The 25,339-nt window shown below is 38.8% G+C and overlaps 2 protein-coding genes across 2 annotated transcripts; both read right to left on the bottom strand.

Moving 5' to 3' along the window:
• Positions 1-694: 694 nt before the first annotated feature.
• Positions 695-3,929, bottom strand: LOC149010154 (Nascent polypeptide-associated complex (NAC), alpha subunit family protein). Its single transcript, XM_089161390.1, has 4 exons — positions 3,775-3,929; positions 1,825-1,909; positions 1,348-1,481; positions 695-1,256 (listed from the first exon to the last, which is right to left on the bottom strand). The coding sequence occupies exons 1-4, from the start codon at positions 3,832-3,834 to the stop codon at positions 924-926; spliced, it is 612 nt and encodes a 203-aa protein (XP_089017516.1). The 5' UTR covers positions 3,835-3,929; the 3' UTR covers positions 695-923.
• A 983-nt stretch (positions 3,930-4,912) lies between these two features.
• GTB1 (global transcription factor group B1) lies at positions 4,913-23,799 on the bottom strand. Its single transcript, XM_089160666.1, has 18 exons — positions 23,652-23,799; positions 23,197-23,400; positions 22,979-23,086; positions 22,525-22,648; positions 22,316-22,403; positions 22,018-22,174; positions 21,790-21,931; positions 21,430-21,697; positions 21,165-21,341; positions 20,950-21,072; positions 20,446-20,832; positions 19,972-20,082; positions 19,082-19,861; positions 12,445-12,586; positions 11,186-12,357; positions 10,860-11,069; positions 9,623-10,142; positions 4,913-6,105 (listed from the first exon to the last, which is right to left on the bottom strand). The coding sequence occupies exons 2-18, from the start codon at positions 23,228-23,230 to the stop codon at positions 5,525-5,527; spliced, it is 5,124 nt and encodes a 1,707-aa protein (XP_089016792.1). The 5' UTR covers positions 23,231-23,400; positions 23,652-23,799; the 3' UTR covers positions 4,913-5,524.
• Between the last annotated feature and the right edge of the window lie 1,540 nt (positions 23,800-25,339).

The raw sequence follows: 25,339 nt of genomic DNA, 5'->3' as shown, positions 1-25,339 counted from the left end.
TAGCAGAGCCTTTGCGGTTCTTCCTTCCCCAACATTGGAAGGAATGGAATTAATTGCCTTCCCTTTCTCAGTCCCGAAAGTCACTCATCGGGGGAGAGTTATTACAAGTTCGTTATTTGACCACAAAGGAAGAAGACAAGATTCTGTAGTGGATGATAGAAGCACTCTCGTGTCCAATCCAGATCCCCTCCATCCAATTCAATTCTCCATCTTCCCACTTTCTCCAACCTTCACCACTGGGTCTGCTCGTGGTACTCACCGGATGATTCACGTCCTCTCCATCCAACTGTCCGTCCTCCACATTTTCTCCCACCTTCACAGCTGGGCCTGCCGGGTAGACTAACTGTGAAGATGAGAGGACGACGACGACGACGACGGTTAATCAATCAATTGAATGCAGAACAAATTGTAGTACGCCGTAGATCCAATCCCTTCACTTCTTGCTTTTTCCGAGCCAAATGGAATACCACTCACATATCCTGCACTACCACCGGCAAAGAAGCTGCCGAGGAAGTTGAAAAGTCCAGAGATTCACCCTACCTACCTGCGCTCATATGCCTTGTGCACGATGGCATCTATGAACGGTAGAAATTCTACGTTACTTTCGCATTCCCAGATAATAGTAAAACAGCTATTTCATCACTAGCTTCCTGTTAGTTAGTTGATTTTGAGAAGCAACAAATATTAGAATTCCAGTTTCATGAATCTAAAAATCTTTCGTTTCTCTGGAAGTCTCATGAATCTAATTTTGTGAAACAAACGACATAAAGAACTTTAGACAGTACTTAAATTACTAATGCAACACAAGATAAAAAGAGAACCAAGAGTCAAAAACTTTCCAACAAGCACTGCAACATCGGAAGAAAAACTAGAGAAATCTGTTACTCAATCACAAGCCAAAGAGGTCTAAAGCAGAGCAACTCTTAGTTCGTCAACTCCATAATAGCAGAAACGATGTCACCATCACATGCCTTGAGAGCTTTAACAGCTTTCGACCTTGAAACGCCTGCCTGTGTCATCACCAACTCTATGTCCTTGGGCTCCACTCCTGTCTCATCCACCTCTTCATCTTCCTGAGCCATGGCTGAAGACTCTGGCTTGGAGATCACATGACTGAGATCAGGTGCTTTGAACTGTTCTGCAGCTTGGGTTTGAAGTTGCGAGCTCAAGTCCTCTATCTTGGCCTCGCCAAATATTACATATGTATCTGATGTCGGGCTTTTGAAAACATCTGGTTTTGAGATGACAAATAGAATCTGACAAAAGCATGAAAATCACTTCAGTAATGTTCACAACATCAGATGGCAAGTATCAAGCTTCAATATGTTTAGGGGAAAAAGGACCAACATTTTTGCTCTTCTTAACAGTTACACGGCTGACACCGGGGATGGGTTTCATTCCAAGCTTCAACATTGCCTTGCGACTCTTCTTCTCACTTCTACTTTGCTTTGACCTACCACTTGCATCTCCATCTTCTTGCCCTGTGAAAATAAATCGAACATTGTAAAGACCACCACAAAAGGGCTCCACCAATTGCATCACAAAATGACCTTGTGACGAGATCCCCGCTAGATGTTTCCGAGGACAGAGATTCTACATCGAAAAATTAGTGTTCCTCCACAAGAAATATTTGAATAGTAGACATACATGTTTCTAATTTGATACTTTTCATAACTAGGTAAGTTAAGCAAGACCAACAGGCTAAAAAATTTTTTTAAAAAATAATCCAAAACTTTTATGACCCACCAGAAGAAGATTATGCATCAATTAAAAAAATAAGTTACAAGAAAAATAATGCAAACTCAGCTTCCTTGGAATACTCACCTTCTACTTCATCATCATCTTTGTCATCATCCTCCTCGTCGTCGTCCTCATCATCTTCTTCATCTTCAACGACAGGCTCATCCGGCTGCACCAAATATAGATAGAAATTTAGTATCATATCGAATCTAAGAGGGCCAAGGAAGCTGCCACACCGAAATTCACAAGCAACTCAGGAAATGGGATCCAAAATACAATAGCAGGTTGTGACTAGAACCACTGGGCAGTTCTGTGTTACCATGGCATGGCCAAGTGGTATAACCTCAGCTGTAATAAAGCTGAATAGGCCAATCCTTATCAGAGGCAACCGACCAAACCTTTTGTTTCTAAAATGGGCCAAGTGAAATTAGGCTAGTTCACTCAAGGCTATACTGAAAATATACAGTGTTACATTAATGAAAATATATAGTAACACATAGATTACGCCGTCAATGACATATGAGAACATAAATTACGACCTATTACATGCATGCATCTAATTTTAGGTCAGGATCAAACCTGGCTAAACATATAAAAGACCCCAATCTATACCCAGCCCCAACCCAATAGGGATGTAAAATTTAGGCTGCTGAATGATTTGAATTAACAAATGAATCTGCAAAATGAAGAAGAGGAAAAGCCACAATATTGATCAAAACCTTGAGAGAGCCACTGGTCACTTAAAAGGCCTAGGAAGCTTCTCATCCTGAATGTCATTGACTAAACCAGATTGAAAGGAAGAAAGGAATTGCAGAGAGAAAAAAGAACTAACTGATAAGATAAAAAATAATAAGTGACCAAAAAAAGGGGGTTCACAAATACAACACAATACAAAAACAGATAGAAGGGTATATATGCTCAACTACGACACACAAACTCATTGATCAAAGTCCTTTGTTAATCGTCACCGAACCAATATTGATGCCTTTGATTCAATGTATTGTTACCTAGCATAAACGATCTCCACAAGGGAAGGGAAACCTTTCTAGAACAAAATGAGACTGCTACACAAGGGGTCATGCCAATCTAGCACTAGAAGATACGAATGAAATAAACACCAACATTCCCAACAACAGCAATAGAATTCTTGGAACAATATCACTTCCTCTGAAGCAGCCATCTTAAAATGACAATACTAAACTTTCATGAAAAGTTGATGCACTTGAATAGAAAACTGATACAGACACCACCCAAACACCAGTATAACCGAGGTTTATTGAGCACCTTGACCAAATGTATAAAATCATTTCAATCAACCAGCGATAAAACGTCTAAAAGATCCACTCACCACTAAAACATATTCAAACTGCATAACTGAAAAGTAGTACCCATATAATGAGGGATTGGACCCAAGCAACAACATCCTCACCAAGCACCAAGTCATGACCAGGTACACTGGTTGTCATTTGAGCCCTAAGACCACACCACCAGTAGAAAATATATAAATATTAAGCTCTTACCACAGAAGAAGCCCTTTTACCACTAACAAATCTGTTTTATCTTCGGATACACTAATATATATATATACCCAAAAAAATCAAATTTCTGAAGGCACAGATCATGCTATGAGCCCTAATGCTTGTACTAAAACCCAGATCGAACCTTCTACTTAAGAAATCCACGGAAAAGCCGCCACTACATGCTGGGGATTTCGGCCTAAAATTGTCAAAGTTGTCTGTTTCTAGTGTTTAGATTGTTAATTTCTCATACAAAATATCATGAGGCGTGCAACGAAATCCTTCTACGAACGAAACTCTCAAAGGCCCTAGTGGTTCACGACAGAATAAATAGAATCGTTAGATAAAAAGCGTAACATCCAACGGAAACACAGACTTATACGTATTATTTAGATTTAAACAAGGTAGACAGAGAAAAGAAAAAAGGAATCTAGCATCACTATTGGGCTGAAATTTTGTCAATAGTAGACGCAAAAGAGAAGATTTGATGCATTAAAGTGAAAGAAAAAAAGCTTACATCGATCTTTTGCTGCTCAAGATGGGCAGCGAGAAGCTCCTCTTGTGTCTGCGCAGTCATGGCGTAGAAAGATTTTTCTCGAGACACCGCTGGTGGAAGAAGAAGGGCCGAAAAACCCTAAAAACCTCGAAGTGGATTGCAAGGATTAAACTAGGCAGGAAACGAAGAATTTTATAGTAGATTAGTAGGGGTGAGATAGAAAATGACAATAATGGTCTTCTGAATTCCCCAAATGACGAATGGATTTGTTCGGGCCGGGCGGGCCGGGTGTAAACCCTATGCTACATAAGATTCGAACAATAATGCCAAGAAGAGTTGAGGGATAGGTTTCGGATATCGCAAAAACTGCTTACACGGTTACTTCATCAATGGATTGTTTTCTTTTCTTTTTGGTCTCCAACCTTGTACATAAAAGCAAAGATAAGAAGAAGAAAAATGCTCTAAATTGAGTTGGGTTCATCTAACCTCGTGTAGGATTAAGCTTCTTTTAAACATCTCAAATGTGTGTTGGAGGGATATGTCGACTCAATTTGTGTTGTTAGTGTGAAAGCAATCCCCCATGTTGCCATGTTGGGTGAAAACCTTGGGTATTCCAGAGGGCTTAGGGGAGATGTTGGGTCCAGGCTACAACATGTTTATGCTTCTATAGGCTCTGTTAGTGTTGAAGCAATGTTTTGAAACTAATACTTTCTCTTATCGTCCAAGGGAATGCAATGGAGCTGTAGATTCCTTATAGTTCAGAGGGTTCTGTCATGCACGCATGTACGACATATCAACCTAGTTCCATTCCATGGTTGTTGCATGCTTTAAGATGCCACAATTATGAGCTCTGCAGGTGCTCACCAATAAATCAAATTTTCTTTTACCCCCACCCCCACCCCCTCTCCCTGAAAGCATGTTAATTTGCACACCGTGTCAGCTGAAACAGTCAGAGAGACATGAGAAAGAATTCTCACACTATTGTTTGGTAAATTTATGTTCCTCTAATCATTTATCCTACCTCCCTAACAAGTCAAAGCACATTTTGTATGAAATAGTTGAAATTAATGAATCTTATGACCCCAGAAAAAGAAGGGGGGAAATGCACATTTAACAGCTAGGAATCATGCTGAAATGCATGTCTAAGTACACCTACTAGTCATACACCCAAAAGAATCACCGAGTCTTCCCCATCCGCTGTGTTATTAGGATTTTAAGCAGTTGGTCAAAGAAGTATTGTAAAGGAAAAGACCATAGGTCTAACTTTGATACCATACTAATAACTTTCCCTACTCTATTGTGAGTTCGAAAGTAGAATGCCTGAAAATTTGCACAAAATCTATGAATCTTAATGATTTTATTAACGGAGCTACTCTTAACCTCTTCATTCATGCATGCACCACGTGCACTACGTATACACTGTGCAAAGGCAACAATACTCAATGGTGAGAGTGAAGCTATTTCTAACATTTTCTTTGATAAATGGTTAGAAAACGTAACAGAAGACATTGATAGGGCCCTGGACAACACATTTCTCCCGTCGGGGAAGTAAATCAGCTAAATTCAACTTGCCCATCACTATCACTATATATATATACCAAGAAGAAAAAAACAAGAGATGACCTTAACCAAAGGCAGAAACATAGATCCACCACCTACTGAGGAAATAAAAAAATATGGCACAGCTCCCCTCCACGCCCTCACCCTCCTTTTTTCAGCTACTCCATATAGCTGGAAGGAATCATCACTTGAAGGCCTAAACAACTTTGATTCACCATTCACCACCACCGGTCCAACCTCCGCTGTTACCTCCAGACCAGCCATTTGCCGCAGGCGGTTGGGCTACACTACTTTTCTTAGAAGCATCACCCCACCCTGAACTTCTGACATCAGATCCAGGATCCAAATTACCATCACCTGCACTAGCACCACCACCACTTCCACCCCAGCCACCAGTACCCCCAGTGCCACTGCCACCCCCGCTACCCCAGCCGCCAGTACCACCAGTGCCACTGCCACCCCCACTACCCCCAGTGCCACTGCCGCCCCCATCACCCCAGCCCCCACTACCCCCAGTGCCACTGCCGCCCCCACCACCCCAGCCCCCAGGAAAGGCTTCTCTGCCAGGAGAATTCTGAACTTTGGCACCAGGAAAATTGCTCAACCCATCATCCCCATCCTTGGTACCTGAGCTCCATCTGGAAGAACCATAACCAGAATCTAATCTTTCAGTGTTATTTACATTTCCTCTTCCATTGTATGACCCATGGCCCCGTCCACGTCCGCCATAGGGCTTAGGCACCCCACTTGGATGTCCATGCCGACCACCACCATTTCTGTAATCATTTCTACCTGGTCAACCAACAAACAGAAGCAAATGTTTAGTTTCAGGTCCAATTCATGCACCAAAATTACACAAAAGCTCCATTTATAGCCATGATCGTATTTATGCCATTGGCAGCGGAAGAGGACGCAAGGCATGTTTCATTGCATAATATAGCTAGCTGAAGTATGCATACCTCTGGACTAGAAAGCAAAATAATAACTACCAACAGGTATACATAAGATGGCTTCAGACAAACAGCGGAAAGTTCTTCCAGTTAATCAAATGGCTTTCCCAGTCCCCACTAATGCACGCCCACTACAAATTTGACCCAGAATTTATTAGGTTGGGTCTCAAATTCAGGGTTCTAATATTATAACGGGCTAAGATATAAAGCCCAATTTAGGGACCTTAAAGGTTGCACCTCAAATGTGGGTCCCATTTCCATTGTCCAAATTTAGAGATCTTACTATATTAGTACAGCAGTACCATGGTGAGTTCCAATTCCAAAAGACCCCTGAAAAGATATTAGGCCAGCAGTTCCAAACAAAGCCACAAACCCCTATAACTCCTAAGAATAGTTGAATCATCACAAGTTTAATTTGGTGAACAACCACAACAGACACCACAAAAGGTGCAACAAAAAACCAAAGAAATGTCAGCTAAGGTAAAGCAGGCAATCCAAGAGGCGCTCAGCCACTCCTACAGCACTAGAAAGAAAATCCAATGGCAAAAGAATTAAAGAGATCGCCTCTGTCACATGATTAATCAGGATCACATGGATAAATAAGTTGAAGTAATTACTCAACGAGGAAAACATTATTATAGGAAAAGATTTAAATGGACATGTTGACAAGATAGTAGAGAATAAGAAATCATTCATGGAGGATAAGGTATTAGAAAAGAATGAGGAACTTCAGTTTAGGATTTTTTGAGACTTGTGATATACCAATAGAAAACACATGCTCGAGTCTTCAGTGCAATTCCAATTGTGGGGGGGGGGGGGGGGGGGACAATAGAATTGTGGACCACCACCTCATTAGGCGAATTGGATGCATACCACTCGGGGAATACATGGTCATGGCATGGACTAAATTTCGAACGAAATGCTTGCATTTTTTTCAAACCAAAACAAAACTTCAAATATTTCGTCAAAGTGGTTCGTTTCGACGAAAATTTCGCAAATTTCGACACTCCAACTTGTTTTTCTTTGATATTTATTGATTTCTATCCCATTTTCATCTAATTTCCACGACTCCTTTACCTTCAAACACCTCTTTTGCTAATCTTTTGCCTCCAACAGTTCAAAACTTCCCATTTTTTTATTTTTGTTTTGTTCATGCCTTAAATGATCTTGTATTGCTTTGAAATTAATATATGTTTAGTCAGGACTATGATCTATGATTATGTGTCGTTAAACTTATTTTTTAATTATTTGCTACCATTTTTTTCTGATTTTAATAACTATTTTTTAAATCATGGATTTTGATAGAATCCATCTGTATATATGATATTTGGGCTTCAACTTAATATATGTGAGACACCATCACTTGATCTAGTTGGTCATTTTATTTTGTTGACTTGTTATATGTAACCATTCTATCAAACAATTCATGTATGTTGATGATTTTATACCTGTATACAATACATTTTGTACTTGTCGGAACAAATCATTTTGGTGGTTTTTTTGGGCAAAATACTAGTTCCATTGTGTTTATCATGCTTTAAATAGATATGAGGCAAGAAATCAGATGAAATGGTGGTCATATAAGGCCAGAAAAAAATTTCCCAAAAAAAAGTCATTGGTTTCGAAACTTGGAAATCTTGCATTTTCCCTGGGTAAAAATCTGTTCCTTGGGTCATGGGAGGTATTCTCCACTTCTTTAACACAAAGACTTCTTTTAATAATTTTAACTCAATCTCTAATAAGCAAATGCATAGACAAGTTGTCCCCATTGCTCACTACCAAACACAACTATCAAGCCAATGATTTCCAAAGGGAGCTTGTAATAGATGATTTAGAGATTTTGGTTTAAATAATAACTTCCTTTCCATTAAAAACAAAAGGGAGTAACCAAATGCTTTGAAAACAAAGAATGACATCTTATGACCCTTCAAATGTGGACAATATACAGCCAACACATACTTTCTAACCAGAAGGGCCAATACAGATTTTAAGGTAACGCCAGGAGGACTAAAAATCCAACATAAATTAATGGTCATAGAAATGTATTTTAAAACAATAGCCTGTAAGAAAAGTGAAGTTATTCATCTTAAGACAATATGGTGAAACATAAATAAATAAATAAATAATTTTAAAAATAAAATAAAATCTTGAAGATAATAACAGATCAATAACACAAGGACTGTTAAGACACTCACGGAGACACAAATAAAATGTCGAACACGAAGATTCATACAATAATTAGCTAAAATGAATCCTAGAGGTATCCAAAGGAAAATGATATTCATCTAGGGAAAGCTTGGTGGTGCTATGGTGAAGTTCAAGCAACCATAATCAAGATTTAAAACTTGGCAAAGGACCAACGATGAATTGGATTCAAAAAGGTATTCTTGCTAGAAATAAAGCTAAAAAAAAAGTAGGAAATGCAAAACAAGGAGTAAGAAATATGAACATCTCGTGATGTAGTAAGCATAATACTGAAACAAGCATTGGTACTCTGCTCTCATGGTTTTTTTTTTTTCTGGAGCAATCTTATGGGCCAAAATAGGTAGGAAATAGGAAAATGGGATTTACTTCATTAGTTCAGTGTCCAGTTTTGAGTTTATTTCCAATATTATTTCACATTCGTAATAATTTAGGTTAACTTCATTACTTTAAGGATAGGGCTAGGCCTTTCCTTTTAGTTCCAAGTATTATTTTTGAATATTTGACACTAAGTTTACAGTAAAGGCCACCTACACAAATTTGGTTGATGAAATACTGGCTCAAGCCTTTGTGGGGATCTTGAGAAAGGATGGGCAAGATGCCCAGGCTGAGTTAGCTAACTCCAACTTCCCCATTCTTTTCCTGCATCCCTTCATTCGACTCTAGACATGTACTCTTCTAGAGATGTAATGTCTCAGGACTCTCACCAAATTTTCATAATCCATCAGATTTGAATGGTTTTCAAGATTACCAATCCATTTGTGGCCCTATACTCACATTCCACCTCTAACATGCATTTTCACGCCTCCTTTTCCTGTAAATCTACTTGTTTAGCAAATATTTCTCAAGTAGATTCAGGGAATTGTCCCTTTTTACTAATTCATATAAGAAAATAGCAATACATTTAATTAAAAGGGCAGACAATAGATTAACTGGAGCAATTTTGTTCAGCCAAAAGGCAACATGCAAGAAACACACCACATCGAAATTAGAAGAATATATTAAGTTTTTTTTTTGTACTAGAAAAAGGGCCATGCTGGAGTGTTGAACTTCTGAACAATAGAAGATACATAAACAGCAGAACTGGCAATAAATGGAAGATAGACACCAAAAAATGACAATGAAAAAGCGATTACTCATCAGAGAGGCAGGATTACCTGTTCTCGAACCTGGTGTGGAAGATCTCTCTCTGTCTGAATTTGAATGACCTCTCCAACCACCATCACTGCTGGCTGCTGAACCCCCCCATGAGCCCCCCCATCCACTGCCAACAGATGCCCCTCCTGAGGAGCCTCCTGTTGCAGGGCTCTTCATTGGTACCATAGCAGCGACTGATCGAATCGATGGCGTTGAACCTGGAGGAGGATCATCAATATGCCTTTGGAAATATGCCACAAGGCGATCTATGTCTTCAAAATCCTTTTGCCGAAACCTGAATCCCTTGGGATACAACCCAATATACTCGTGATGAGGATTGGTGCTGCGTATATAGGACAAAATAAAAGTTCCTGGATGCTCATGACAAATGCCAAAACAGTAAACAATCCTCATTGGATGTTCTGATTTCTCAATTCTTAAGAGGTCATCGATCTCTGCCTTTGACCCTTTCTTAAATTTGCGGTAACTAAGCATAACCTTCAAGTGTGTTACCAGTGGATCAACATAACGATCCATAACCTACAGCAAAAGCATTAGACACGGATAGCGTTAGAAACGAATCCAACATGATGATGAACAAAATCAAGGGCTGCTCTGGTCTGACCAACTAATGCCAATGGGTGCTTAAGAGCTTGTGGCAATTAAATACCCTACACACCTCCCAGACTTTTGCAAACAACCTTTCTTTGAAAATCTGCCATCTACGGTCATAAAGTTCTTGGTTTTCATTGGGTTTTTCCCCCACCTGTCAAGAGTCCTTAGGTAATTGGTTTATTTAATATTTTTTCTTTTTTCCCCCTTTGTAATCTTCCTCAACTTTGTGGTCAGGTGGTTATCGTCTCAGCTGTCAACCTTAATTGGCCATTGTTTCAGTTGAATATGGAGGATGCCTTCTGCATAGTGAATCGATGATTTAAAAGTAGAACCTAACATAGAGCAACCTTCAAATTAAGTTGATTTGTTAGTCTTCTCGAAAAGTGAAAATTTCATAAGTTACTTTACCATTTCAAGCAACCATCCATGGCTTGGTCAAACTTCATAATGCACATTACGATTTCAACCGAACTGTTAAAACATGTTACATGATTTTCCAACCATTCTTTCATCAATTCCCACATGTAAACAAAAAGTTCACCATCTAAAGAGTTGTAGTATATTTCTTGTTTTAGATTGTCAAAGAATTACTCATCACAAGAAAAGAAGAATAAGATCAGCATCCAGAAAAAACATACTAACCTCATCTAAATCCTCGAAAGTGTCATGACCGATTTTTAAGGTTTTTCCAAGACGAAGCAAGCTTGTGATGTCCTTGTGTTCTTTTCCGCCTTCAATTATATCTTTATGAGCATAAACTCCATCATAAATCTTCAATGTTAAAGTCAGAAACGATGGCCCTCTAGAACTGGGCCGGATAATAGCTTCACCAACATCCTTGTCTGAAAGAAACTGTCAAACAAAATATGGAGGATTCTAAGCTCAGAACCAAATTGAGTACATTGATAAACCATGAGTACTAACAAGCTGATTCTATTAATAAATTCTTTTCATAAATGATAACAAACCTCAATTGCCTCATCCACAGTAATATTCTGGAAACGGGGATGAACAATCATTCTTGGCTTGAAATGCTTCTTTGCCAACTCCTCCTTACGAGCCTTCTCCTGTTCACTATGTAAACTACTTGGGTCTTCCCGATAGTAGAGGTCACGGCTACGAGAATTTTGATACGAAGTACTTTTTAACTCCCTCTCCTTGCAAGTCAGAAACACTTGGTATTTATGTTTTTGAATACTTCTAATCTTGCAAGTAAGTATTTCTCCCTCATTCAAATGTTCAGTCAAATTAACAATTGGATCATCTGAGAAGTCCTCCCTGAAAAGCACCCCACTCAAACCAGACTCAAGTACACAGAATGCTCGTTGTGGTTGTACCCTGCGAACTGTTGCCTGCACAAGGCGGCCCTCAGCAAGTGTTTCTTCAGTTTCACCAGAAATAATATAGAATTCCTCATCCTGACTCGGTTCTTGGTAAGGATTTCGCCAGTCTTGGAAACCATGCAACAATTCCATCTTTATATCATAAAGAGTCTGGAGCTTATCAGTACATTCCTTGGATGAAGCATATTCCTCAAGATCAAGGGCTTTCAACATCTTTGGGTTTTCCCTGACATGCTCCATCGCCATTTCTTGCACATCCTCGTCCAAATCATTTGGTTCATCATCTACTTCCACCTCATGTTTATAGACCTCTTTCGCCATTTCCGTTGCAATTTCATAAGACTCTGGATGAATTCTTGTATCATCCAACAGATGTATAATGTGGCTGGAATTACTCGCAAGCCCAATGCGATGCACACGTAAAAACCCAACAGCGTTGATAAATACCTTCTTTTTAAGCCCACTCATTGTTAACTCTTTCCGACTGAAAATTGCTCCAGCTCTTAATAATGCCCTCTGCAATGAAGCAGCTTTTCTAGGTCCCAATCCAGCAACAAATTGCAAAGGGGAAAACAGCCACTCATGGCTAACAGCTAAATTGATGTCGATGCCTACCTGATTGGTAGCATCGACCATCACCTGTTCAACCATCTCATACTTCTCATCAGGAGTCAAGAAGTGCTCTAAAGGGCTGAGCTTCCATGATAGAATCTCCCTTGCTGATCCACAGAGAGTAGCAACCATGGCCAAAGGATTTTGGAGGTAACGACCAAGAGCTGCCGCACGTTTTACAATGCCTGATAACAGCAAAGAACATAACATGTTTCTTATTCATCATGACAGATCATCTAAGACTGAAACCAGTAAATGAAAAATGTATTCACCAGGTTGACCAGGTAGCTGATCCGAAGAAACACGTGAATTTTCATAAAGACGAGGAAGAGATTCATCTCCATAAACAACAACTAAATTGTCCATCTCTTGACCAACATCTCTGGGATATTCCTCCACCATCTTGAAGATAATCTGTACAGCAAGGGGATCCATCATGGTAAACGGGACATAATATAAAAAAAAATTATGGGAGAGAAGAGAGAGGAGAAAAAGAAAAGACCAAACTGGCATACATGCAACAACAACAACAAATATATATATATATATATATTCCAAGGCTTTAACATTCACACAAGAATAGGTCTTAGCATGCATCCCACGACAAAAGAGCATGACCATATTAATATAGAAGCAAGAATCTTCCAAAAGAAAAGATAATACATAATCAAACCAAATCTTACAAGAAGAAGAAGAATGAAGCCTTCCAGGAAGAGGCAGGTGCTCTCAGCAAATAAGGAATGGCCATAGTTCAGCATACAAGAAGCAATGACAACAATCTATCGTGAAAAGCAATGCATGAGATTTTGTTCATATAAGGGAGAAGTACAATGACCAAATCACCAAACATTAACAGTATGCCACCAAAAAAGAAAAAAACTGGTGTTGGGAGGGGGGGATGGGGGGATAAGATAAGACCATAAATAGAACATAAGTTTCATGTTTTGAATTGATTAAAGATTCCACTCCTTGGAAGGCAACTTCAGGAAACTAAACCCTTTCGCTAAACTGGAATCATATTGATGTAGATCAAAGCATGAAGACCAAGACAAGAACATGTTTCTAAAACGAAGTCACTTTCATGTGAACAGTGCTTGGTCCTGTCTTACATCGTATGAACTTTTTATTCTAGACTAGACAACTTGAGCGCAAGACACGCCATGATCTATGGGGCAGCTTCCAAAGACCAAGTTAGCCTCTTTCTGACAAGGACCTAGTTTCTATTTTTGAGATTATTTATTTTTAAACCTTTCCAAGGCTAGATTTTCTATTCTGGTTTTTTAGCTTATAGTTGGCAGCTCCTATTTTATGAGTTTATACATAAGTGGCTCTTCTTTAGGACTCTTTACTTTCTTTACCAGGTGGGTTGCTTTATAATTGGGTTATTATAAATAAGAGTATGAGGCCGAACAGAAGATGTCAAAGATTGAAGAAAACAATATAATTGAAGAAGTGAGACATAGTGATGACCTGGTGAGAGCCTGACAGGCCCTTCCCCCCGCCCCCGCCCCCGCCCCCCCGGGTCATTCTACTTCTTATGGTTTTATTTTTCTTCTATTATATGTAAACAAGCAAAATAAATAAATAGAAGTTCTACTTACCCAATTTGTTCTTCTATTGCGTTGATCCTCGCAGCAACAGATACCTCATTGGTTTTCTTGGCTTGAGATTGACTTTTTCATTACATATACCAAACTATTTCAATCCCTATAGAGTGTTCAACTTCTAAATGGAGTAATAGCTTTTGAAACAATATGAAAAATAACAAATAAATGTTAATAATATAGACGAAATTTTCAGTGCCGCCCCCTGAGGTATCCCCTAAAACTAATGCAAACCCTGAGGTATCCAATTTATCAATCAGACCCCCTATTACTAACATTGTTAGTCTTTAGGTTAGTTTTAATTCATAGATTTCCAATGTTAACTCCAACATTAAACCATGTAATGACTAAAACAACCCCCAACCACACCAGCTCCTCACACCCCTCACTCAAAAAAAAACCAATCCACCTCCCAAAAATCAACCACCACCCGCCCCATCCTGCCAGAAATCACCCCCCCCCAAAAAAAAACCCACCATCGGCCCCACCTTCAACCTGCTGGAAATAGGTAAGAGAAATCGATTATCATCTTCCTCCAAGAGCCCAAGACCGATACTGAAAACCCATATTATTCCTCGTTCAATACCCGCATTAGACACATTCTCTTTGATAAATGCCTTCTATCCCACCACCTTTGTCTCAATTCCTGTTATAGATATCCTGGAACCAAATGCCAAGACTCTTATTGTTACTACCTGGTTTGACCATAGAGTCCCAGTTAGGGGTGCAAGTCTGGTCATGGTGGCCCTAACCCGCCTTGAGCCCAATCAAGGCCTTGGCTCAAGATTTTGGCCCTGCAGGCAGGTCAGGGCTGAATTAGGGCCAAGGGCAAGCCTGGGATTATTGTTTTTCCCATTGTGGCCCTGATTTTGGTCCTAATTCTAACCCTAATTTTGTCATGGATTCTAACTTCATTTTGTCCCTAATCCTGCCCTGATTTTGGCCTTGATTCTGGTCATGATTTTCTCCCTGATTCTGACCCTAATTTTGGCCCTGATCTTGACCCTAACTTTCATCCTAATATTGAGCTTCATACTAACCTTGATCCAAGCTCTGATTTGACCCTAAGTCATTCTTATACAATAAGTCCACTTAGTTTTATATTATTTTTTATTTCTTTTGTTGTTGTCATTTAGTAAAAAAAAAAAAAAATTTAATACATCCTACATTCTATATTATTTTTTATTTCTTTTGTTGTTGTCATTTAGTAAGAATTAAAAAAAAAATTTAATTATGTTACATCATACATTCTTGTTAAATATAATTATGTAAATAATTGTTAGCTTACTTAGAATCAAAATTCTACTCCAAATTAATTAGGGTGTTTTAGAATCAAAATTCTAATTAAATTGAGGTACATTTTAAAATCATAAATTTGTAAGGTCACAAATTATTACTCTTAACCAAACCATCACTCTTAGCTGGGTGTTTAATTGCATTCTATGATCAAACTTACAATTAAACTATTCTAGGTGTTTTTTAATAATTATTACACAATACAAGTTTGACTGAATGTAAACCTATGTACTAGCCACATACTATAAACAATAATTAACCAATTCAAGTCATTCTAGCCCCTAAGCGTTATTCAAGTCATGTTTTATATATTGATTAGGCATGTTTTAAAACTAGAACAATAAAAAGTATAATACTCTAAACATTAACATCAAATTGAATTTGTTAGTCACCTACTATATTATACGTTTATAATAAACCCTTATTTTTATATGTTAGATGGTTTAAATAAAACAACAAGTTAGATTCAAAATTAACAAGAAATTAGATTATGCATATCAATTATATATGCTCAAATTTGATCAGGAATAGGGTCAGGGCCAAGGATTTTTTATTTGCAGCCAGTAGCAGATGGTCCACATTGCACCATGCGTACAAATACCAATCGAGCAGTATGAAATCGGATGACCGGGTTATATTGTAAATATGACTTTTTTATTTTTTACACTCAAGGGTTTAATATTTTACAAATTTACAAAACTAACCCCAGACTCTACCCTAACTCTAATCCCCTACTTTGGGGGCCCTAGCTGGAGATCTGCATTGCTCAAGCTCAATTCTTCGAATCGGGGTGGAATTCGGCATAGTGAGTTGCAGAATATAGTTTCTTTCTTTGCCAGGCAGTTCCATTCCTGTTGCTTCATCCGCAGCCATCGTCTTTCGAATTGTTGTATATGTTTCAATTTAATTCGATGGACATTATTTGGCGGCGTCATCAAGCAAGAGACTTCCTCAGTGAATTAGGTTCTGTAAATTTTTTGAATATTTTAATTCGTCTCAGTTTCAGTCCAAGGCATATTGCAGTAAGCAAAAAGAAGTTTGCTCCAATGGATTGTCGCCCAATTTGTGAGTCTGTATCTTCGGATGGTTCTGGGAACGTATCCAAGAGTAAGAAATTTTGGGAAATCATCATAACCAATTTTAGTAGAATCGAACTCAAGAAATATAGATCTCCACCTAGGGCCTGCAAAATAGGGGATTAGACACTATAAAGTTAGTAAGCTTGCCTAGCTAGGGTTAAGAATGCGAAAGGGGATTAGACACTTTATGTGTTAGTAAGCTTTCAATAGTTTGGACTTATAGTTCTTAGATACCAAAGTTTTTTGACGTTTTCACTTTTAATGTGATTGGTGATTGTTCATGTCGTATTAGTATCTACACAATTCTATAAATGCAGAATTCATATAGTGTTCGTGTCTAACCCTAGCTAAGCAGTCCAATTTGACGATTCAGACTTACAGTGTTAGTTAGCTTTCTGGTTCTTGATTTTGATACTATAAGGTTTTGGTTGCATTGAATCTACAGTGGTTGGAAAATGCTAGAAACTGGAACTTATTATTGGTTATATCGTATTTCAATTGGAGCTAGCTCTAGTTAGCAGAAATGGAGGATTGATTTCGAAGGATATTTTGTGATTATTGCCACAGCCATGGAAGATTTTTACCGGTTTGATCTTGTGATTACTTGTTCTGTTGTTCAAATGGTCCCCGAAGTTGGAACTACAGTTCCATCTTCAAATCAACTTGGGCCATCCAGTTGGAAGCAAACGATCCGGATTTCTAGAACTAGGGCTTGCAAAATAGGGGTTTCAGATTGGGTTGAGCCACAGGTTTCCTTTTGTAAATTTGCAAAAAAAAAAAAAAAAGACTTATATTGCAACACAACCCCACTCTTTTACTTAGATAATGTCCGATTGGTATCTGTACACGTGGCTCAATGTCGACCATCAGCTGCTGGCTGCAGACACTGCAGCAAATAAAAACCCCAGGGCTACTCAGGGACAATAACAGAGGACAGGACCAAAGCCAGGGGCCAATTACGGACAGGGATAGAGACGGGGCCAATTAGGGCTACGGCTAGGGCCAACCCGTCCCGACATGTCCCAATTAGGGACAATTAGAGCTTGAATGGGCTTGGCTTGGCCTGGCCTTGTAGGGCTTAAGGTCAAGGACAATAACTATAGTCCCTGAATTAGGGTCAGAGCCGGAATGGGCTTTGATAGAAACATACAAGGCTGGGATTGGGATTGGAAAAGTCTGGCCCTGTTGCAGCCCAGTCCCGATAGAGTTTATCAGCATGTTAGAATCTGAAGCTATGAAATTCTTCTCTTTACCACTTACCCAGAAAGAGGAAGCTGGCCTTGCATCCATTTGGCAACGGAAACAAGAAAGTTGGGCCAAATGGAGATGTAGGGTGGACCGGTGGATTGAATATATTCTGCTGAGAAGCAATAATAAATTCATCTCTGAGATATCTCTTACCATCTTTGGTAAAAGCCCAGAAATATTTTGGTAAGCAAAACACAGAGAGTTTGTGATTTTACAGAGATTATGTCTTTTCAGCATTCTAATGCTTTTCTTAGTGGATTTTTTTTTTTTTTGGGGGGGGGGAGCTCTGCTGCTAATAGTAATATTTCTGCTGTAAGGATGATGAGCCACGAAATTTTAGAATTGCTGGCAGAAGGCATTGGAATTGAACAGAGGAATGTGTTCGACAAGCTTTTGATAAGGAAGGAAGAGACTATATGTTGAGGATCAACCACTACCCACTAGCAACGACGCAAAAGACGCTTGTCCCAGGAGGGCAACGCCATTCATTTACGACTGAGTCATTGAAACAAGCAAGAACCACTCTATATCAATAACCTCTTCATCAACGAATTAAGTTCATGAAGCACCTTCTTCCGGTGCTCCTCCTGCTCCTCCACCAATGTTGGCCCCATCTTACCTATTTCCAGTAAGTTGAAGGTGGGGACCTTTTTTTCTGTTTTTGGTGGGAGGGTGGGCGATCTCTGGCAGGGTGGATGGGTGGGGGTGTGATTGTGTGAAGGGCTGGTGTGGGTGGGGGTTATTTTAGTCATCACATGGTTCAAATGTGAATGTGGGGGTAATATTGGAAATCTATAAATAAAAACTAACTGAAGACTAACAGTGTTAATAATAAAGGGTCTAACTGATAAATTGCATACCTCAGGGAGTGCCATTAGGGATACCTCATGGGGTGGCGCTTAAAATTTCCCAAATACAGAAGAGAGAGCAAAGAATACAGAGAAGTGTAGGTGCCAGTGTGCCACAAGCTAGAGAAGAATAATTGCTGAGGTTTGACTGAATGCATTACAGACATACAAACTAATGAAAATAATGCCAGGCACAAATATATAATTGCCATAACAACTAATACGAAAAAGGCCATAACAGTGGAATACACACAATGATGTATGTGATTACACTAAACACGATTATCAACAGTTTCTCGGTGCACCATTTGAGATAAGAATCCAGAGGTATCTTTTACAGCAATAGTAGGGGACCAAAGAAAGATGAGACTTTCAAGCTAGTTCAGGAAAGTTACTCTCTACCTTTTACATTACTGGCATCACCCAAATCAGTGGTCCACAATAGGCTGCTACATCTACCTACTCAGAGCATAAGCAGTCTAATGCAAAGGATTGGCAAGATTTCATCTACACTCCACTATTGCTATAAAAAACTGACAGGCATCTTGCCAATCTACATTAAAATTTAGGTGCAACTTGCAATTGCTCTTTTATCAAGAATTTAATGCAATCCGAGTATGATGTATAACTTCAAAATATAACAGAGTGAGAAGTAACAGGTTAATATCTCTTAAAACCCTTTGACATAAAATTCTTACTAAGATTTCCTACCAACACAAAGAAATCATACGAACCAACCATCTCCAACAATATTTGTTCAGTTATAAGGGAAACAATAGAAGCTGTGATATCCAAACCTCATAAACAATAGAAGTTGTATATATAGATCCATACCTCATAAATATCATCCTTCAGCCGAGTGCAGGCCAAATTCACAGCTCCTAGAACTACCACCTGTGGTTGGTGGTCAGTCATGAACTTAAGGACACGTTGTTGGTCACTTTTCTTCCGTTGCTGATCATTAGCATTCTGAGACTTAATGCTGAGGGACCCTGTATACAACATATCCAGAACTTCACCCGATGAATCCAACATCACAAAGGTAGTCGCTGGCTTACCAGGCCCCCAACAGCAAGCCATTACCCTTGGTGCGGCTTCATCATCAGAAGCAATATCACTTTCCTTACGTTGATATGGTGCAACAGAAACCTTGTTCCACAAGCTCTTCCCATAGTCCATAAGCAGCCAATTTTTGGCTCTAGCGGCCAAAAGTGAACGAGCTTCCTTCTCCATAGAAGGAAGAAGAAAATTAAAGAACGCATCTTGCAAGATCAATTTGCGCTGCTCATTCCAAAGTTGGGCAGATTTGCTAACACCATCACTGAGATATGATTCATTAGCCTCTCTTATTAACTTGTTTTGCTCATGTGCCGGCAGTTTAATAGTTACAACGAGAAGCTTTTCTTCTTCAGCCTTCTGGATCAAAAGCCACTGCGCATCCTCAAATTTCACCAGTGGCTTCTCATGTAACCACTTTACTCCAGCAAACTGATGAAAAGCATCTATAGCCACATTACCCTCAGGTGTAGGACTTGTGGAGACAACAGCTTTTGACATATAAGTAGAACGAACGTGTTTCCTGACACAAGGCTCACAGGAGATCTCTACTGCTGCCTGGAGAATGGTTTTTTTGTTGGGTTGGGGGGAGAGGAAGGGGGAAAGGCTTAAGCACATCAAACACTAAAGATGCTTGCATCACACAGAAAAAGAGTATGAATGCATACCATGTGTCTGGCACCTTTGAGCACAGCTTCAGGAGTTTCAAACATTGCACATGTAAAATTGGAAGCTATTTCCTCCGGTGTGTCTTTGGCAACCTCCTCGTCTATGTCTCTCTACAATCAAATGAAGCTTGAAGTCTTAAAACTTTGGCTAATAGTAACGGTTTAAAGCACTAGCAACATTGGCACAGATCTTGTACTACAATTAAGGCTTGCTTTTTGAACATGCTCCACAACAACTAAAGCTTGAATAATTTAACATACACCAAATGAATATTTACAATAAGCATGCAATAGTATATTTCATGTGTTAAAGGAATGCAGATACAATCAGGAACATAATAAAACTTCCCCTCTCACAGAACAGCATATTACTCCATGTTAAGGCACGGGACTGAAGTCAACTCAGCTAGTATCTATAATCAGATTAAGCTTGAATAACACTTTTTCAGAAACAAACTAAAAAAAGATACTCACCATCATTTCTAAATTAAAATGCAACCCAAACTGCTCAGAGTTATCTCCGAACTTGCTGGCAACCTCCCAAAGACCAGCCTTACTGCATACGCTATATAGGGATTTTCTCTTTGGCCTTTTAAATTGTCCCTCTTCGACACCCACTTCGCCTGGAGGAAAATGCAGATTAAACTTTAGGTCGACATCATCAACCTCTCTTTCCGATTCAGCAGTCTTGAGAGACTTGGAAATCGACTCAAAGAGCTGCTGATTTAAAGACAGCCTTGTTTCGTCATATATCCTTCGAGTCTCCTCTTCATAGCGCTTATTATAATACAACTGAAGGGCACTCTTTCGCTTCTGAAGGAGAAGCCATTTTCTGTCCAAATCCTTGATGAGCCATAGAACCTGCAAGGAAGAACTTTCTGAACAATCACCACAAAGTTTCACACCCTAAAACCAAATAACATTGCTTGCAGAAGAATTCCAGTGCCAGGTATTCCCAAATCTATGACAATTAACCACCTTGTGCCACTTTATTCTAGGTTTCTTCTCAGCATTATCCCCTTCACCTTCTGCCTCATCTTGCTCTGCTCCTCTCAACAGACTTGGGATAGCCTCTTTCCGATACATAGCAATAAAAGGAATCTAGAACATAACAAACAAGAGGGTGTAAGAATATCCAGGTCAAGAATCGAAAACGCACTTCTGAATGTAAGTACGACAGAGGGAATACTTACATCATACTTCTTGTCATGTAGCATATCCAGGAAGTTTACAATGTCTTCCTTTCTCACTTTTGTTGGTATATCAGCAGCATCCTCATTACCGGGATAAAGCTGGTTGTATATCCAACTGCTCTCTTCTTCAATACTCAGGATATCAGTTGGAGGTGGCCCAGTGCTTTCCTCATATAACTATTAAAGGGAAGGAACAGTTCAGTTCGAGGTACAGAAAAATACATCCTGAAGTAAAAACAATATCACCAGCGAGTCATACTTATACCTGTATTCTCTCTGGCACATCAATTTCTCTTATCTGATTATCCTTCTCAGTCATATACTTCTCTGTGAGGACGAATGGTTCAAATTCATCCTCTAACCGTTTTTCCTTCCATTCCGCACCTTCATCAAGCCTACTACCCTTCTCGAGGCTTCTCTTGCGACGATCCAAGAGGTCTTCAACATCACCAAATATATCATGAGCTTCCTGCAGCGCAGCTGATGAAACTCCAGGAGCCTGCCTTAACTTCTTTCTTTTTGTCTTCTTACGTCTATAAGGACAGTTAACCAGAGAATAAATACTTACACAGGTGGAAGACCGATTAGAATCATAATGAGCATAAAATTGTATGGTAAGACATACCTGACAGGAATTCCATTTTCATCAAATTCTTCTTCTTCATGCACGATAAAATCTGCCATTTCATCCTCATCACCCATATCCCCATCATCATCTTCTTCCTCTGGTTGTTCTTCCTCTTCGGCAATATCCTCAAGAGGAGCTCCTGCTAATGTAACTCTTCAAGATCATTAAGAACCAATAAACCTGAAATTAAAACAAAACAACAACAGTTCAACTTATGTTACATGCCTTCATCATCCCCAAACAAGCTGCGCTTAAGCTTTTCCTCAGCAGTTCGCCCACTGCGACCAGTTTCATCAAATGCTTCCTCATCAGAGAACCCAAATGCCTCTTCCCGATCAGTGTCTCTACCCGCCTTTTTCAAACGCTTAAACTTTTTGCTACCCTGCCAATATTCAAAATGACAACTTTAAATATGAGAAACAACACATACACAGAGCTTCCTAATATAAACCAATGCAACCGCTAACCCCCCCAATCCCAAAACCCTGGGAAAAGCCCCAAAATAAATAATAGCATCACTCACATGTTTCAAGCGTTGGAAACCAGGAGCATTGTTATCCTGAAGCAGTTCATAGTCATCTTCGTCAAGAACATAATTCTTCTCTGATTCTCTGAAGTTACAGATTAACAATTAGCAGTGAAACAATATTCAGCACTGAAAAACAGCGATGCTACATGAGCCCCCGGCCCGCGGAACCCAAGAAAAAGCAGGGAGGAGGGGAGGTACGGTACCTCTTTTTCCTCTTCTTCTTTTTCTGCCTCTCCCTATCACTGTCATCTTCCTCTTCCTGGTCTTCTTCTTCGTCCACATCATCTACTATAAATCCATCCTTCTCGTACTCATCCTGTCCCTCTTCTTTGCAACAGAACAAAGATTTCAATCCAACGTAATCAAATTAAGTTTATAAGTAAGCAGACTAGTATATCAGTATTAGCACATTAAGAAACAGTTCAAAAAAGAAAAGACTGCAGAATTCCTATATGTAAAGTGTCCTCGTCAAAAGTTAGCATTAGAACAGAGAAAAATCTGCTAATAAATTCCACAAAAACCCTAGAAACCCTTTTTTTTCTTTTTCCTAGTGCAACAAACCCTAGATACCCAGCTAATTCGCCCCAACTTCAAAAGGCAAAACAAGAACTTCGGAACTTCGGAAAGGGACAAATGAAAGTAATGGGAACCGATTACCATCATCTTCTTCTTCATCTTCTTCGTTCCTGCCGTCACCTTCTGCTTCATCACCCTCTGGATCGACATCTTCAACTTCCCTTTCTTCCTCTTCCTCTACAACATCATCTGCAAAAAGCAACCCAATTGAACACGTTAAAGGAATCTCAGATTAACACATTGCGTAAACTCAAATATAAGAGTTCAGAAAAAAGGAAGTCGTTATCGAGTCCCTTCACCTTCGTCGTCCGACACTATTGCTCTTCCTCCCATGTTTAAATTCAGCCAATCCCAAATACAGCAACCAAATCTTGATTAAATATCCTCGGAAGCTTGTCTTCGCGATAAACTAAACTCAATTCTCTTTAAGGTCTGGTTTTCACAACGATGATTGTAATCTGAACTCGAACTATATAACAGTATTACCCTTTCATGTATACATACTGCAGGAAATTTCAGACCCAAACGAATTAGGGCATAAATAGGTTTAACAGGATTTGAAAAAAAAATTAAAACATTGAAGAAAACGATAAACGACGGATGGAAATAAAACATTGAAGAAAAGAAGAAACGAGGGAACGAAAGAACGAAAGATGGAGATGAAAGAAGAATAAATACACAATAGGGGATGGGAAACCAGATCATATTTGAAGAATTAAAGAAGAAGAGGACGGTGGCGGCGATGGTGGCGAACCTTGAAGACGACGGTGGCGAATCCTTCTGGTTCGATCTTAGTGAGAAGAACCACGATACCTGGATTGGAAACTGAACGTCGGAAATGGGATATTTTGTTTGGTGTATGGGACATGTCGGTTTAACTCGGTTCGAGTCGATTCAACGGAGTTAAACCATTATCTAATCTCTTTATTTTTCTTTTTTTTTTTAAGCAAAAGAGTTTTATATATCAACGATGGAGGTAATACAAATATTGTCCCTCTGGTCTGCAATGATCAAACTCATAACCTCTTCACCGATTGCATTGGAGTAATCTCATTTTGTAAGATTTAAAAATGAAACATTTAGTTATGTGATTAGGTATCTTTGGGCGCGTTTGATAATGTTCTTAAAAAACGATTCTTGCGTTCTTCTGTTCTTTGGGAACGGAATAACGGGTTAGAGGCGTTTGATAAAACGGTTCGTTCTTCTATTCTTTAAGAACGGACCAATCAAAAAACTGTTCTAAATAACGCTTTTTGCAGAACATAAAAAATATGTTTTTACCAAATAACATAAACGGAAGTGATAAAATTGGTTCAAATTGAAGCCTTATAACAAGTTTATCAAACACCAACTTATTTTTCAACAAAAAAAAAAACTAACATATTATATTTAGTGTTTTAAAAATATTTTCATAACGGATTTATCAACCGCCCATTTTCAAGTAAAGAACGATCTTTTAGCACAGCAACATTAAAAAACGGTTTTGTATAAGAACTGGTTCTCATAACGGAAACGTTATCAAACGCATACTTTATGTTTTGGTTTACATTGGGAACTAGTAATATGTTTTGATTTGGTATTATTTTTTTGTTGATTTTAAACTTGTATGTCATGTCTTGGATAAAATCTCATAGATTGTTTTTTTTTTATTTTATCTTTACTTTTTTCTTCAAAGTTTTATATTGTTAACATTATATTATACCGTGTAAGACTCTATAGTATAATACTAAAGGTAGACAAAGAGTTTGATACAAGAAAAAGGGTGCAACTGCTACCGACCCTTATAAGGTTTAAAATGTGCTACACCCTTAGCCAAATATCATGTTTGAATTCCTATCAATATAAACACACAGGACCAACTAAAAACTAAACTTTGATAAGTAAAATGTCCTATACAAAAATGGTTTTCCTACATGGGGAGTGCAACAACACCTCGTTGCTCTCTTTCTCGTTTTCTATATGCTAGTGCATCATCCACTCAATGGCAGTTTCTCAAATTACGAGTTGACCTTAAGGAATACATCACAAAAAGAAACCAAACCATGTTCTTGATTTTTTTTATTTTTTATTTATTTTTTGGTTTGTTTAGTAAGAAAAACCCATGTTATTGTTATATACGACAAAATTTAAGTCGAAATTACCGAAAAAAAGTTCAAACTTCATTTACTTCTAAATCAATACCGAGGCTCCAAAAATCCGTTTCTTTATATGGCGATTGGTGGCAGGAGGACTACCTACAGATGCAGCAATGAAGCATAGACATTTCATGCTTGATACAGATTGACGTCAGTGTGGAGAGGAAGCTGAGTCTACTCTACATTTTTTATTTTATTGCCCATTTGCAAAGAGTGCATGGTTGGTTAGCCCATTGGGATTCAGGGTCTATGAAAATGGATTTGATGATATCAATGATTGGTTACACCTTTTTTTTTTTTTTGGTAA

Source organism: Hakea prostrata, chromosome 7, assembly GCF_041222555.1.
Source record: "Hakea prostrata isolate BN-2017 chromosome 7, UWA_Hpros_2, whole genome shotgun sequence".
NCBI classification, from domain to species: Eukaryota; Viridiplantae; Streptophyta; class Magnoliopsida; order Proteales; family Proteaceae; genus Hakea; species Hakea prostrata.
The sequence above is the reverse complement of the archived record's forward strand: the minus strand, read 5'-3'. Positions and strand labels throughout refer to the sequence as shown.

Coding starts and splice junctions, on each gene's coding strand:
- LOC149010154 (XM_089161390.1), bottom strand. CDS start 3,834: ATGACTGCGCAGACACAAGAGGAGCTTCTCGCTGCCCATCTTGAGCAG. Junction 1,482..1,824: donor AGATGATGATGAAGTAGAAG/GTGAGTATTCCA, acceptor TTATTTTCACAG/GGCAAGAAGATGGAGATGCA. Junction 1,257..1,347: donor CTGTTAAGAAGAGCAAAAAT/GTTGGTCCTTTT, acceptor TGCTTTTGTCAG/ATTCTATTTGTCATCTCAAA.
- GTB1 (XM_089160666.1), bottom strand. CDS start 23,230: ATGGGAGGAAGAGCAATAGTGTCGGACGACGAAG. Junction 19,862..19,971: donor TCAAAGGTGCCAGACACATG/GTATGCATTCAT, acceptor ACCATTCTCCAG/GCAGCAGTAGAGATCTCCTG. Junction 12,358..12,444: donor TCAGCTACCTGGTCAACCTG/GTGAATACATTT, acceptor TGCTGTTATCAG/GCATTGTAAAACGTGCGGCA.